Source organism: Coturnix japonica, chromosome Z, assembly GCF_001577835.2.
Source record: "Coturnix japonica isolate 7356 chromosome Z, Coturnix japonica 2.1, whole genome shotgun sequence".
NCBI lineage: Eukaryota > Metazoa > Chordata > Aves > Galliformes > Phasianidae > Coturnix > Coturnix japonica.
The window spans coordinates 48,509,511-48,526,732 of NC_029547.1; the positions used below are offsets into that span (position 1 = coordinate 48,509,511).

Below are 17,222 nucleotides of genomic sequence, written 5' to 3' on the forward strand. Positions count from 1 at the left end.
TCAGATAATTTAAGTGTTGGCAAGATCCCCTTCTCCACCTTCTTCAGGCTAAAGAGTTCCAGATTTCTCAGACTTTTCTTATACAGATGTTCCAGGCCTTTAATCATCTTTGCAGCCCTCTGCTGAACTCTCTCCAGTAGCTCCCCTTCTTTCTTGTACTAAGGAGTGCCCAGAAATGGATACAGTACTCCAGATGCAGCCTTTCCAGGGCAAAGTAGATGGGGAGTGTCACCTCTCTCAACTTGACAACCACACACTTTTTAATAATACCATAGTCTTTCTTGTCCTCAAGGGCACACTGCTGGCTCATGGTCAAACTTGCTCAACAGGACACTCAGGTCCTTCTCTGCAGAGCTCCAGCCCAGTCCCTAACCTTTACTGGTGCATGCAGTTACTCCTCCACAGGTGCAAAACTCTATACTTGCTCTTGTTGAGCATCATCAGGCTCCTCCCCATTCAACTCACTAGTTTGCTCAGGTCATGTGGAATGGTAGCACAGCCCTCTGATCTGTCAGCCACTGCTCACTGATTTGTATCATCAATAAACTTACTGAGGGCAGGTTCTATCTCTTTGGCCCAGTTGCTAATAAAAATGTTGAACAAGACCAGACTCAGTACCAGTCCCTGGGGAACACTGCTAGCTACAGACTTCCAACTAGACCCTGTACCATTGATCACAACCCTCTAAGCTCTGCCAGGCAGACAGTACTCCATTTACCTCTCTGCCCACTCATCTATACTACACTTCCTAAACTTATCTACAAGGGTGTCGTGAGAGACAGCATCAAAAAACTTGCTGAAATTGAGGTATACAACATCCACTGCTCTACCGTCACATAACCACCTGGTTATGACACTGTGGAAAGCTACCAGGCTGGTGAAGCATGATTTCTGCTCGGTGAATCTTAACCACTCCTGATCATCTTCTCTTCCACTTCCTTGGAGATGACAACGAGAACAAGCTGTATCATTACCTTCCCAGTGACAGAAATCAGGCTGACTAGACTGTAGTTCCCCAGGTTCTCTTTCTTGTCCTTTTGGAAAACTGCAGTGACATTGGCTATCCTCCATTTCTGAGAGACCTCTCCCATTCTCTATGACTTTTCAAAGATTATATGTAGTAGCTCACCAGTCATTTCTGCCAGCTCTCTCAGCACTCATGACTGCATCCCATTAGGGTTGACTGAACTGTGTGTCAAGTTTGCCTAGATGATCTCTGATCAGATACTCCTTAACCAAGGGGAAGTCTTCCTTTCTGCAGACTGTTTTATAGTGATAAAGGTTTGGGTTTCTCAAAGAGTAGCCTTAGTAGCAATGCAAAGAAAGCACTGAGTAGCTCTGCCTTCTCAATATCCAACATTCTCAGAGCACACACCTCAATAAGCAGCAAGCCCCCATTTTTCCTAGTCTTCCTTTTGCTACTGACATAAAAAGGGGCTTTCTTGTCCTTCACTTTTCCTGTTAGATATAACTCCAAGTGGGCCATAGCTCTCCTTTGTGGCACCTCTGCAAGCCCTGACAATATTCCTATATTCCAAGTGGCCAGACCCCTTTTCCACATTCCATAGACTTTCTTCTTCCATTTGAGTTTTTTCTTGAGTTCATTGCTCATCCACACAGCTCTCCTGCAATTTCTGTAGGATTTCTTACTCTTAGGGATGTACCGATCTTGAGGTCTGAAGAAGTGCTGTTTGAATGTCAACTCCAGAACAAAGCTCTCCTGGGACCCCTCACCTTCCAGTGCTCTAGCCCATGGGATTCCTCAAAGTAGGTCATTGAAGGGTCAGAGATGGCACTCCTGACATCCAGGACTGCAATTCCACTTAATTGCCTTCTTTCTTCCATTTAAGATCCTGATCTCAACTATCTCATGGTTGCTGAATGCAAGGTTGCCCACAACCTTCATGTTCCCAACCAGTCTCTTCTTGTTTATAAGAAGAAGTTCCAGTAGCACACCTCTCCTCATTGGCTCTTCTACCCTTCATATTATGAAATTATCTTCCACATACTACAGGAACCTCCTGTACTGTGCATGCCTGGCAGTGTTGCTTTTCCAGCAGATATCAGGGTGGTTGAAGATTCCCACGAGAACCAGAACACGCAATGACGAGGTTACTTTCAGCTGCTTGAAGAAAGCAGCTCATCAATTCACCTCATAAATTTCCTCTTTCTGATCAGGTGGCCTGTAGTAAACACCCACAATAGTGTAACCCATAGCTTGCCCCATAATTCTCACCCACAAGCTCTCTACTTGTTTATCATTCATCCCTAAGCAGAGCTAGATACATTCTAGATGCTGTCTCACATAAAAAGCAACCCCACTATCTCACCTTGCTGGTCTTCTTTTTCCCTAAAACGTATGTAGCCACCCCTGACAGCATTCCAGTCATGCAAGCTGTCCCACTAAGTCTCCATGATTGCAATGAAATCATGGACTGACAAACACTCTAAGTATACCTGTTTATTACCCATGCTGCATTCATTGGTATATTGGCTCTTCAGAGCCAAAAAGGGAGCAGAGGGCACAGATTTCTCTAGAGGGATTCAAGAGGATCCCCCATAGCTATACACACCATTGAGGTGGTTGGCCTTCTGGCTCATGTTATGGGAGGCAGCTAAGGAACACTTGTCACTGTTTTGTTTGGCCTAGCTCATTTCCGTACTCTTGTAGGGCTGTACAAAACATAAGTCCTTGGAAAAACAGTCCAAAAATGACTGTAATGAAGATAAATTAAACTGAGTTTATTCTGCACTAGCTTTAGGGTATGGTTGTAAAGAACAGGTGCACAAAATTTAGCTGGCCTGTGGATACACACATCTGAAAACTGATCTTTCCTTTAAATTCTGTATTGTGAAGGATAAAACTACTTCCTCAGCCTCAGAAGGCTCTCTGAAATTATTTAGGTCCTGTAGTGTTCCTAGCTTGCAGGCCTTCTGTGATGCAGATAACAGTCAGTATCTAGCGTCTCTATGCAAGTGTTCTGCAAGTCATGGATCTGTTATCACAGAAGCAGTGATCACATTCCTGTCAAAGCCAAGCTCAATGCCAAGATAATGGCATAATCTTTGTGCCTTTGGGTTCTAACACAGATTTTAGTAGTAAGTTATTATCATGAGGTCTTTAAGAATCTGAAGAGGTTTTTAGTCCTTTTCGGCCCTCCCAGCAGTGAGATATCAGTCCTGGCTCTGGGCCCAGAACTGATACCTCTGGTAAGCCTCTCTGAGGACTGGAAGAGGCTAATGGTTGTAAATCCTCCTGTGGAGACTAAGGATGCAAAGTGACTACTAGCATCTCTGCTTGGCAGAGTACAGGTAACAAGAAAACACTTCTAATAGAGCTTATCTAAGACTCTCCCTATGGTAAGTGATATCTGCAAAAAGGCAGGGCTTAAGTTCCATCTTCCTTTGTGTTATCTCTTTGGAAAAAGATCTAAAGACAGAGCAATACAACAGACCACTGGTTTCCCATGAGAACCAGTACAACCAAAGGAATAATTTGCTTATTCTGTCATTTGAAGATGCTGAATTGAAAGAGTAGGCTTTTTTCCCACATGCTTGATTGCAGAACAACAACAGAAAATGTCTGCCTCTTAAAAACAGTTTTGAAACATAACCAGAAATGAAGATGCTGCCATACAACATGCTTTTTTGGGTTCTTAGAGAAAAACAACATCCACTTTTCTCAGTAACAAAAGCACTTTTGTACTGCTCTGTAGCCTGATTTGAGGCTCTGCCTTAGAAAACATTCTAAACTGGAAAGATATGGTCAAGCCTTCCATTTTAATTCTTGTATGTTCAAGTAGAAAATTTCCATGACATGGCTAGGCAAAAGACTGAGTACATCAATCTAAAAGTCAATTTAAAAGAATATTCATATTTGTAGCGTATAATTATGCAAAACTGCTGAATGGATAATTTTATAATCATGAGCTTGACTTGAGAAACCAGTGGAAAGAAGTTCCCCATGGCATCTTTCCCGAATAAAGGACAGAAAAGAGAGCCAAGTGGTCACCACTTGCCTCCTCTCTATAAAATCAATTAAATTGCAAACAGAAAACATCCTAGACACTGGGGGGGGTGCGGGGGGGGAGGAGGAGGGGGGAGGGTGGGAAAGGTAACAGGGAGAGATTTTTGGATTTGACCTACAAAAGGTTGAGCTTCAGCACAGATCAGCCCAGTTTCAGCATTCTAGTTTGCAACAGGAGACTCAGAAGTAATTTGGCAGAAACCTTTTTCCACAGCCTTGTTCTTCTCCAGCATCACTGTCTCAAATACCTATTCTTGTCTGGCTCAAAGGAGTTGATTTTTCAATGCAGTATTCAAGCCTAAACTTCTGTGGAAATAAAACTGTGTCATCAATTGGTCATAAACCATGGGATTCTCTTGAAAACTGTATTGTCCTGCTTGGAGGAAGCCATAACTGTACAACTAGCTCAAATGCAGCCATTTGGTAACTGCAGTTTTGTAAGCAGCAACTTGGGATTTAATGTATTATTCCTAGATCACCACTCAGTCTATTTTAAGATGATTATTTTATTACTCCTATCATCTGCAACAGGAAGCAGACATAGTATTACAAATAAAGGAGAACAACAAAGGTCACTGCTGCATTTCCAAGTAGACATGACACAAATCAAACATATTTAGCTCTGGCATCTTTGAAATCAAATTCCTTTTTCTTATCCACCCTACAGTTGGAAATAATTGGTGCAAAAGCCAAAGGAAGAGAAACACCTACTAAACCTGGGCTGTAGAACTGTACACAGTGGGACTGAAGGGATGTTAAAATATCAGCTAATCCATTCAAGGTTGGATCCACCCTTCCTAATCCATTACAGAAAGATATTTGCTCAAATGGTTCATGAAAACCTCCAGTGAATAAACATTAACAGCCTGTACTGTTAAAGCTATTTCCAGGGTTACAAGGCTTACTGATAAAAAGTTTCTAAATGTTAAACCCAAACTTCCTTTGTTTCAAACATAAGGCAACCCACAATGGGTGTGAAGAATAATTTACACCTGTCTCCTTTGCATCAGCCTTTACAACCTGAAAAGAATACATCCAGGTCCCTCTCATCAGTGTTATCTGTTCTCAACATTAATGTTCACGGGGTTTTGAATTTATTTAGTCCTTCTGGAGATGCAGGGCAGAACAAGAGGCAATCATGAAAAATTTTATGAAAAAATTAACAAGCCTTGGGGAAGTTTAAGAAGCATGAGAAATTGAAACACAATAATCATAGCTAAATGCATCAAACTGGGGGCTTCCTGTGATATCAGCACACTGAAAACAGGATGTGTTGGATGAAGTGGATGAAATAACTAACAGTAACTAAGTGGATTCACTGTGGTAAGTATGAATTTTCACCAGTGATTTCAGTGGTTTCTCCTCACTACTTTGTGTTTTACTTATGATTGAGGAAATGAACTATAGTACAACAGACAGGAGAGCTCCAGAATGGTATTCTGTACAGAAGAAATATGGAACAGGATAAGAAACAGAAAAATCATACATCCGATGGTTAATTTTCCTATAGTGCTTTTATAAAGGCAGACAGGCAAGAGGAAATAGCAAATAATCAAAGTAAACAGCAGAACACTTCTTGGCAGTTTTATTGTGAAAAGTAACCAAAAACTTTGGGATCTGGAGGAGAGTGCTCTCCAGATCTACATTTACTCAATGGATTCAGGGTCTGATTCGTTTGTTTAACAGATCATGGCAAGTGATTCGCTTTTAATGTTTTGGAGAACTCAAAACTAAAACTACAGCAGCAGGACTGCAACACAATTTTCTCTTCCTGAGCTGTATTCATGTTCCTTTATTATTTATTATAAATTTGTTTCTTTATTATTTATCTTACTTATTATAAGAGAAAATTCCTCCTACAGAATGCCTGAGAAAATAAATGAGGAGCACATCTGCTGATTAAGGTGCCACTGCTGTTGACTACAGAATTGGGATTAGTGGTAACCTTTTCTCTTAGTAGGCTTAGGACCAGACTGTAATTCTACTTGAAAGGGACAGTGACCCATTTAGGATGATGATATGTCTAGCTTGTAACTACTGAGATAAGGATCAGGTGGCAGTTCTACCCATCACATTCAATATCATTAGGTTCCCTTGCCTAAGGACTTACTGACGGTCATTAATCCACCAATAATGTACTGACGGTGATACTCTTAAACTGTCGCCTAACTCATAAATAAGAGTCTTAAGAGTCTCAAGGTTATTCTTGCTAGAGGAAAGGTGTTTCTTCATCACATCAGGGTCATAAGGCAGTTTATCCTGAGGTTTTGCAGCCCCATTTCCACATTGCCTCACTTCTCTGCCAGCCAACTCCATCAGGGAAAGCAAAGGGATACTCTTTGGAAAGGACAGAGAAGATCATCCTTAGTTTTGTCACAGCAAAACTGATCACATCTCTATCCCACCCACCTTTCTCCTCAAGAGAAAGTAATGTGTCTTTTCCCTTCAGTTCAGGCAGTCTTAAGGCTGGCTGGAGGTACTTTACATCAGCCAAGAGATGTGTAATAGTGAGGAGAGACATCTTCACACACCCTCTTCCAGACGGACCTCTCAGGCGTAAGGCTAAAGGCACTACCTCTTTAGCTTTGTCAAAAATCAGCTTCACTTCTCACCATAAAAAGTAATTTTCACATCAGTTCCAGCATCCTTCTGAGTTGCTTTACATCCATAGCCCAAAGTCTTATTTAAGATTCTGTTTTCCCCTCCTTCTAGCCTGCTTTGCTTTTTTTTTTTTTCCTCAAAATAATTCATTATCAAGGGATATGACTGGGCTATGTAAATGCCAAAGGAGTTATTGCCTATACGATACCAGGCTATCTCATAAATCACCTTGACTGGAGCTAATGGGAGCAGAGCCAGGTGTGAGCCAGTTCCTACCTGGAAGCTGCCCAAACGGATTGGACACAATATGGTCTCCTGCAAAGAGCTGAAAATTCTGAGATTGTGAAAGTCATACAGCAGATTCCGCTGGGTCTAAAATATCTATGATATGTGTCCTGCAGAGAGCTCTGATGTTGTGAGAAGTAAGACTCATGCACTCACTGTGCTTCTTATAAGGCTCATGAGACACTGCATTTCTTGGTGACTTTCATTACCACTACAACTTCCTCATAAAGAGGGGATGCAGTCTTAGTTGGGATTAGCAGCCCCTATGGGTGTGGTTTTATGCCCTGACAGGAGAGTCAACTGAAAATTAAAAACTTCAGGAAGATCAGAAACGAGTGGGCTTGCAAGATTTGTGAGTGTTAGAACTGCTAGCACAAAAGATGTATAAACATGTAGTCTCAGTCAGGTGAGGCTTCAGGTAGGTAAATCCACACAGGCAAGTATTTTGTACAGCCAAAATAAATAAAGAAATAATTCCTATTTTACACCAAAATCCACTGCTCTTCAAGAGGCAAGATCTAAACCAGGCTCTTCTACCCATTGCTGATACATCCGCACCACATAAGATCTAATCACAGAGGAATGTCAGTTTAACATGGTCAGAAACAGAAGCTCTTTCTAATCCATAGTATTTCAGCAGTTAACATGTGTTAGCCTGTCACAAGCAGCTAATATCAGCAGATATCAGACTGTTCAATTTATCATCTTTCGTATCAGGTTGTTGTCAGGTTATCCATATTTAATCAGAAGACAAACCAAGACAATAAGCCAACAGCAGGAAACTCAATCCAAGACGTGTGTTTCTATTCAGTGGTTCTGACACAGTGTACTGAAAGATAAAGGGTGAAATCAACATCTGTTTTATTTATGCAGTCATAGGACAATGGAGGATTTAATTTCTCTCTTTTCAGGCTGCAGTTTCCTACTAAATGAAATGTCCTCTTTCCTTACAAATGCAGTTGGCTCCTATCACTAACTCTCCCCTTGCTGGAGAAACAGATGAGGCAGTATTGCCAGGTCATTCATTAACAGAAAAGCAAACTCAGTGCATACAATGGCTATTTTCAACGGGCTTTGGAGCCTACTCAGATACTGAAATAGGAATTATAAACAGATTACTACATGGGTACTTTTAAAAAAATTCTAAATCCCATGCAGTATACTTACACTGCCCATTCAAGCTTCTCATTCTTGATTGAATTGTAGAGGGCCTGCAAAGGGAAAGAAAGGAGATGTGATTATTTTTACCTCTGCTACTCATACATTAATATGCTAATGAAATTTACCAGCAAGTGATCAGTCTCTGATTAAGAACCATACCTGCTTATGGTAAGACAGAACTCTTGAGCAGAAAGTGTTTGAGGAAAAAATAACAAAATGAAGGGCTCAAGAGTACACTCACTTTCTGGAACAGGATTATTTTATTTTTTATTTTTAAATAATCCCAAAAGTTCACAAAATCCACAGAGCTAGGGTCCTGAATGTCACTACAAAATCTGCAGTCACATTTCATTCCTGCTAAACCCAGTTAAGACTTTTTAGACATTGACATTAATGGGGACAAGATTTCACCACGTGGGCTTTCCCATAAAAATATACCAAGATAACTATCCAAAGCCTCTGGACCTTAGAGACACCTGAATACTTTCCCTCATTCAGATATAAATACATTTAATTTAAGTGTAAAACAGAAAATAAACTATATGCTATTTTTCTATTTGAAGAACAATATCTTAGACTGCTATCTGCTAACAAAATTACTCTTTTACATTAAAGGACAGAAGCTGGTAGGTTTGACAACTGGGATCCCAATTCTGTTGTTGATAATCAGCCTACAATGAAAAGGGAGGGTGAATTAAGCCTGGGAAGAGATCAAAGAGTTGAGACGGATTCCTTTTGAGAGGAAGGATGTACATCATTTGGATAAGAACATCTGATTTCAGCTCTTCATTAGATGATGCATACAATGGATAAAAGCCTGCAATTACTATAAGCTAATGGATTTGTTCAAATAGGGCACTTGACTCAAGTGAAGTATTTTGGTATGGAATGTCCCTGATTCTCGCGCTTATAATCCACATTTGTGATTTACCTTATATACATAGCTAGATTTACTCCCTCTGGCACATAACTCCTACACAACCTTGAAATATGTTAATGTGTAGAAGAACTGTTGATGCACATGATTACCAAAAAGTAGCACATCAAGTACGAACAAGTCTGAAAATCACATACTATAATAGCTATGACATGCTCAACAGAAACGTTAGCACTTAAATAGTCTTAAGTCTGACCCAAACCAAAAATAATTTGGAAGACTACAGAGTTGAAGCTAGTCTTGTGCCTTTATCACAATGGAATTCACAATGGCAACCCCATGAACATATTCCACTGCTCATCCTATGATCCACTGACTCCCTTCTGTATACTGAATGATCTATTTGAAGATCCTTAATATTCAGCTTTGTGAAAATCTTGCTTGCTTAAACCATACACAAGTAGGTCATACACACCAGTAAAACTTGTTTCATGCTGATGCTGCACATTTAATAACTTTTAGGCACAATGTGCTATAACTATTGAGTGCTCACTGTGTGTTTATCCAAATCTTACTAGAATCCCTAAACCAAAGGCAACGAGCCACACCATGGTGAAGGAAAGGGATTTGCTGGCACTTTGTGGGCAGTTTGCTTAATGTTTGGATGTGAGTTAGCAAGAGACTGTAAGGATACTCTGCAGGCAAAAACAAACAAACAAACAAACAAAAAACCCACAGGGGGCTTACATTTCTCCTACCATGCAGCTAACAGTCTTGAAGAATTATATGCACTTCCATTTTTTCTGCATAAGCAGAAAAACAGCACTGACTGCCTGGGATTGCCCAGTACTTTAAATTAGAAGCCACAACACTTACAATGATTTGTTATTATTTTTGACTTAGCCTTTTTGCTCTATTACTATTAAAGCATTCTCCTATAGATCGAAGACAGAAAGCTATTTCTCAGTACAAGGTAAAGAGACAGAATTTTCCCCCGTTGGCTGGACAAGCTTTTGCAACATAGCCTGCCCTCAGGTATTAGAAATGCCTCTTGTTGCTTTCTGGCCTAAATGCTACATGGAGTCACAATGCCCAGAAATGAACACTTGCCCTGTGCGGTATTGCTTTTTATGGATTTTGCTGCTAAGAAGGTCTCTAAGGATCACTGCAGCCAAAGAGCAGGACACATAAAAGCAGAACTCCAGATCAGTGAAGGAACAACAAATGCCCCGGGCTTTTGCTTCGTGGAAAGTGACATGCGCTTGTCTCAATCTTTACATTTGAGCCAAACTCCATTTTCCTTCTTTAGAGAGTAACAGACACCAATCCAGTCATATGGCATACACTGGAAAGAGGACAGTGTCCCCCACGGTGCATCAAATACAGCCTCTCGGCAAGAGTCTCCTATTTGCAGAATGGAAGAGCACACCCTAGAAAGTATCCATGGCCCAGGAAGCTGTGTGCAGAGCATGTCCACTGAGACCTTGGTGAGCAGACCTCTTAAGGGGTGGTGTTGCACCCTCTCTCAACCTTGACCCCTCAACCTACCTCTCTAGCAGAGATTGCTGTGCATTGGCCACTGGATGCACAAGCCTTTTCGCGCTGCTTTGCATTCTTTCTCTAACACTGCTTATGCATTAGCATATTCCCAGTATCTACTGGGCTTTCTCATGATACAAAGATTACTTTCCTTCTCCAGTATTTTGCAACCAGTAGCAGACATGGACAACCCAGCACCTGCTCTGTCATTTCATGGCTGTTTCCCAAGACCCTGATTCAGACAGCAGCTCTTTTCAGCACACATCCCTCTGGAGTATGATTAAATCAAACGAACTTGAACACAATCATTTAAATGCTTCACTAATTTGCAACAAAGCTGATCAGAAATTATGGTAGGGACATGGCTTTTACTGTACTCGGCTAGGTGCAAGGATAGGTTTTACAAATTCACTTCTCTTCCTTATTCTCTATACTGGAATATGAAGAAAAGACCTTGATTTAAAGCACAGTTACAACTCGACAACAGTTGGAACTTCTTACCTGCTAGCCTGGGAAGTGTTTGGCTGATTTACCACCTAAGCCAAGAACAGGAGGCTGAACCACAGCAGGGAATGTCAGAACTAATATTTCACTGGTCTCACCTTCCAAGCTGGACTGATACCACTTGGAGACACTCTTTCTCAGCACCCAAGGCTACTGCAAACAAGATCCAGACCCCCAGCTACCAGCTACTCAGCAGTGTCCAATATCACTGCTTTACCTTCTAAGCCATATTACAGACCACAAAAATCTATGGCCTAGAGTTTTTCCTTTTCTGAGAAGTGCTCATCTCTGAGTACATCATACTCAGCACTTCTCTGAGCTTCCTCGGGAAACAAGAGTAGTTTTCAAGGGAGAATAAGAAATTGACTGATGTATAAAACAGAATAGTACAAATCATTCTCATCTCCAAAGCTGTTTCCTTTGGCTACAATTTGACCCTTAACAGCTCGTAGTGTCTTTAAATAAATAAATAAAACAAACAAATAAATAAATAAGAATAAAGGGTGATTTCTTTGTTCATACACTGGACAACATATGTGGATTTTTTTTTATTTTTTTTTTTTTTTAAAGCAGTAAGCAGAAAGCAGTAAGCCTATAGCTCCATGAGAAGTCACTAAATTACTAAATTCCATCCTCAGTTACCCTTTGGTGGGTAAACTAGAAATCTAGATTTCAACAATCTCTCAGCAATCAGTAACTTTATCACAATTAGAAAGAGAAGCAACACTATGCAGACAGCCCTCCTGAAAACTCCCGTTTATTTACAAAGCTGACAAGAAAAAAACAAACATAAAAGGTCACTTTGCATCATTACCTTCCTCAGAACCCCGCCACATGCAAAAAACACTGAACCCATTTAAGCAGGCTGCTCTTAGCACCTGCCAGCTGCCTGCTGTGCTGTGAGTCAGTCTCTGCATGCAAAGCAGAGGAAGACACAACCAGGTGCGCACACAGGGACAAAGACGTAGGGAAATGCAAAGGTACTCATCAAGGTAAACTGTTTAGGGAAAAAGGCCTGGCCAGTAGAGCACAAGGAAATGAATATCTCTTGGGGCACTGTGTGAGTCCTTCCTTCAAAAGGCCAAATAAGATAAGCTCTTGAAGCACAGTTTCTGTAATTGCCAGCTTACGGTCACACTTGCATGTATCCAGAAAAGCCTGTTAAGAAGAAAATATACCTCTGGTACTTTTTAACACCTGCTTTGTGCACAAAGGGGAAAGCACCAAAATTACTGCCAAAAGCAGGTAAACAGGCAAAACCAAATCCAACTTTGTAGAGTCACAATCACCCAGATCTTTTTTTTTGTTTTGTCAGATTCTCTGCTCACATCCAGTTTTGCCCTGATTTCTGCAGTCATTCCTGAGCAAAAACCATATGACCACTGCAGGAAATGGAAACATAGTATATGGAAAATATAGGTGAGGTGATTGGTGGTAACAAACATGGCTTCACCAAGGGCAAGTCATGTCAACAAATTTGGTGGCCTTTTATGATGGAGTTACAGCATCACTGGATAAAGGAAGAGCATCGTAGTCATCAGTTTCGTGGAATTGGGCAAAGCATTTGACACTGTCCTGCATGACATCTCGGTCACCAAACTGGAGAAAAATGGATTTGATGGATGGATCTATCAGTGGATGAGGAGTTGGCTAGGTGCTTGCGCTCAGAGTTGCGGTCAACAGCTCAGTGTCCAAGTGGACCATTCCAGTGACCAGCGGTGTTCCTCAGCGATCAGTGCTGGGACTGGTGTTATTTAACATCTTTGTAGGCAACACTGACAGGAGGAATTAAATGCACTCTCATTAAGTTTGCAGACAATTCCAAGCTGAGTGGTTGAAGGGAAGCAGAGGGAAGGGATGCCACCCAGAGGGACCTGGACAGGCTTGGGAATTGGGCCCATGCCTACCTCATGAAGTTTGACAAGGCCCAGTGCAAGGTCCTGCACCTGAGTAGGGACAATCCCAAGCACAGAAACATTTCAGCAGGAAATGGCTTGAGAGCAGCTCTGAGGAGAAGGATTTGGGAGTGTTGGTTGATGAAAGACTCAACATGAACAGGCAGTGTGTGCTTGCAGCCCAGAAGGCCAACTGTATTCTGGGTTGCATCAAAAGAAGCGTGAGCAGCAGGTCAAGGGAGGTGATTCTGTCCTACTCTGCTCCCTCAAGGTCTGGAGCACCTCCCTTACAAGAACAGGCTGAGAGATCTGGGGCTTTTCAGTCTGGAGAAGGCTATTAGGGGACCTTCTAACAGCCTTCCAGTACCTGAAAGAGGCCTACAGGAAAGCTGGGGAGGGAATTTTTATAAAGGGAACATAGTGACAGGATGAGGGAAAATGATTTTAAACTGAAAGAGAGTAGATTTAGACTAGACACCAGGAAAAAACAAAAACAAAAAAATCTTTACTGTGATGGCTAAGACACTGAAAGAGACTGCTCAGAGAGGCTTTGGATGCCCCCTCCCTGGAAGCACTCAAGGTTAGGCTGGACGGGGCCTTGAGCAACCTTGTCTAGTGGGAGGTAACCCTACCTAAAATAGGGGGATTGGAACTAGATGATCTTAAAGGCCTCCTCCAACCCAAACCATTCTATGAGATGCACCAAATGATCTTTACAGCTTCCATCACATGCTCCAGCTAGGCAGGAGATGGAGGATGAAGCTGCAGCTGTGTTCTTAGAGGCTGGCCAATGTCACCCTGCAGCTACTGTCACAAGTCCTGTCTAAAGACATTTCTTCTTCATTTCAGGCTGGTAGCAGAATGGTTGATTTCAGGTAGACAGGTCAGCCCCAGGCACAATTCTGGACAAAGATATCCTATTCCAGCTAGCTAGGGCCAGCTAGCACTGGAAAATGCAGTCTGTGCATACCTTCAGGCAAGATGAATTCAGAAGCATCTCCTCCATCTGTCTCCTTTGTGTTCCATAGGTGAGAACAGAGTGAACCTCACTCCACTCCCTTCCAGCCTGCATGCCGATGCAGCTCTCTCACTCATTCAGAACCAATCCATCAGCTCTACCCCAATGACTACAGCAGTTAGCCAAGCACCAGCCCAGCTCCCACCATACACCATTTACTGTAGGAAGAAGCACAAATTAAGAAGCAGACACTACAGGAATGAAGTAGACTGCAGAAGCAACAAACACCAAGCATCACAGATGTCTACATACAGTCCTGATAGGTGTTGTACTTAACATGCCAGCCCTTTGGACCACGGTATCTCTCAGTGTCACTACCTTCTGACAGGTCTGAACGGACTAAGATATGTTGCTATATGTAGATGTATATACACCTTGAAGGATGATCCTCTCCCAGAAATATTAGCTGCATTTGATCTACATTACTTCACCATCTCCTATTCGCTACCTTCCCCCAACATTCAGATCTTTACATTTTCTACTCCCTTCATGCATGGATCTGTAATGCCTAGTGAGATAAGGACTCAGAACACTGAGTGCCTGAAGCATCTTGCCAGCCTCGAAGTCTGCTCATGTCCAATGCCTTATGCATTTCCTCCTTCTTGTCACAGGGGTATAGCAAAGATGCCAAAGGAGTACCCCAAGAAGCCCATAGGTTTAGTGCACAGCAAGGCACGTCTGCTGATATCACTCTCAATTTTATATTCCACTGGTTTGTACAACAAACATTCTTCTAACAAGCCTGCATACATTATTCATAAAACAGCACAGAGCTGTTCAGCAGCATATGGAACCAATGAATGTTGTTTTGGTGTGGGTGGAGATAGGGTTGATAGAAATGTTTTAGAGAGAAGGAAAAGAGATCATTTCACCCAGGGAATTTCAAGTGCGTCACCAACTGGAGAACATTTCTAAGAGAAACTCCTCTGTTAAAAAATCTGGTTTATGTGAAGAAGATGGGGAATGGAGGAAGGGAAAAAAAAAAAAAAAAAAGAAGAAAGACTGTGTCAGATACGTCATAAAACAGAAAAGGGTGGTTAGCCAGGGCTCCCAAGAGCCAAGAAATTAATGCCATACAAGAAATGCTTCCTCTGTAATCCTGACACAAGGGGGTTGCTAGAAAGATTTGTCCTGTACTGGCTGGAGTGCTTCTTTAATGGTACTGGTAAAGGCAGCATAGTGAATTATTAAAAATGAACAGAAAAAATGCTAGAGCAATGTTCCTCGATAGTGAAGCACCCACACCTCTAATAACAGGAACTGTTTTACTAGACTTGTGCATTTGCAGGCAGGACAGGTACAGGCACTCTGCAATTCTGTCCATGGCTGCAGGAAATCAGTGTCTGTCAGGAGATGAGATTGCTGAGCATGCTGGATCACAGTGAAGACCCGGAGGTCCTCCAACTCCTTTTGCCTGCAGGCTGGGTTTGACACTACTCTCCAGAGAATAAGAAAACATCAGTTTACAATATTCTTTTCACAGGTTCTCTTGCTGACCTGAGACTGATACCTGCCTATAATGTTCACCCAGCACGTACTACCTAGTGAAGCCTATACGTGCTTTGTGTTCACAGAAACATTTCCTAATTTTTTACGGAAGATGATGGGTCTTCAGGCTATCTGACTTCTTTGACACTGGCATCAAGCAGATCTCACACACAGTCACCACACTCATGTCTTGTTCATACTGGCAGGAGCACAAGGATATGTAATACTCCCTAGATTAGCAAAATAGACTGTGATGTAAGTGCAAAGGCATCAGTGGAATATAGTTCTGGGGCATAAATAGATTAAATCTGTCTCTTATTCCTGGCAGTTAAAACAGTTACAGAAAGAGGTCTGTAGGGAGCAGTTAAGGTACAAGATGGTCCAGACAAAGGGGAAGGCATGTCCAGAGAGGTATGACAAAGGGCAGACTTGAAACTAAAATCTCTGAGACAGATGGGATCGATATGGTACCATCATTCAAAAAATAAAATAAAATAAAATAAAATAAAATAAAATCCAGCCTAGAACTGAAGACATTTTGTGAGAGGTGATGTACAAGCATGTACACATGGACTTCACTGATTAAAAGACCTCCTTCGCAATGGACATAGGCAATAACTTCCAGTGATACAGCAGTTGAGGAGAGCTAAAACTCAACTATATATCAAGTCCCTAAATTGGTGACAACTGAATAAAATAGTTGGTCAGACAAAGAACAGCAGGGGGAAAGGATCCATGGAAGGAACAGGGCTGTCCAAAATTACACATCCAATCAGTGACAGAGCCAAAAATACAAATCTCACTTGCAATCCTGTCTACAAGAAACGTTACAGCCTGTAACAGGGTCAAAAGCCGGAAAACAGATAAGAGCAATAAACCCATGCATGCTTATGATCTTATCAGCTGGGCAGGTACCACTGGTGGGCAAGGAAGGAGCCTTCTCAGCCCTCCATAAAACAGCCTTTACAGGTTCTAGGTACTTCACAGATACAAATATCTTAATATGAAATAAGGCAAGAGAACCACAAACAAAACCAAACCTGCAATATACTTTAAAGTACTTGAGCCAGAAGCTCAAGCAGCTGTATCCCTCACCACAAACTTCTATGCTCAGCACTTAGGAGGGAGAAATGGAAATCCCACAGAGGGATGATCACAGTAATCATCACTGCAGCAGCAGCTATCAAAGTGAGATATCACCCCTAGGAGAAAGTCTCCACTCTGAGGACATTACACCATGTGTACACAGTGGACATTAAGCCTGGGACAGGAAGCAGAGAGGTACAGAGATTAGGTGGCTCACTCTCATAGGCAGAAACTTTGTGTACAGAAATCCTCCCAGCAAATAGACTAGAATTATTCTGGTACCTGATATGAAAGCGTTTGCAAGAGTAGGGTACTTGCAAGATCCAGCCCTTATTTTGGCGTATGCCAAGGCAGCAGTATTTAAGTAGGAGACGCTGCATCAGCAACAGACCAAGAATGATGGCCACGCTATTCCTCTGCCATAACCTTTACTGTTACACTGTTTCTTAGTTATGGTGAATATGTCTCTGGAAACAGAAATTCATAAAACAAGACTGAATAAAATATCCGTTATTTCTGTGTGCATCGCTCTGATTAAAGCCCTGCAGTTAAGCCTCTGAAATATCATATAACTTGCAATCTAGCAGAGTGTGATCTGCCAGGAACTCATGCACAGCATAAGAATGTTTTCATGACAGCAGAGGAGGTTTCTCTCAGGACAGATAGAGGATTTAGAGAAGGCACAGTACAGGCAGATCCATGTGCATGCATGCTTCTTTGCATGTATGCAGACTCAAGACA

The 17,222-nt window shown here is 41.8% G+C and overlaps 1 protein-coding gene across 8 annotated transcripts in view; it reads right to left on the reverse strand.

Annotated features, from left to right (window-relative positions):
- PSD3 (pleckstrin and Sec7 domain containing 3) overlaps positions 1-17,222 on the reverse strand; it is a 138,773-nt gene that overhangs the window by 56,806 nt on the left and 64,745 nt on the right. For all 8 annotated transcript variants that reach the window (XR_004305693.1, XR_004305692.1, XM_032441494.1 and 5 more), the window contains one exon: positions 8,081-8,124. Coding sequence is in view for 6 of the 8 variants with exons in the window: in XM_032441494.1 (XP_032297385.1) it covers positions 8,081-8,124 (44 nt within the window). In the remaining 2 variants the exon portion in view is untranslated. The remainder of the gene's footprint in view (positions 1-8,080; positions 8,125-17,222) is intronic.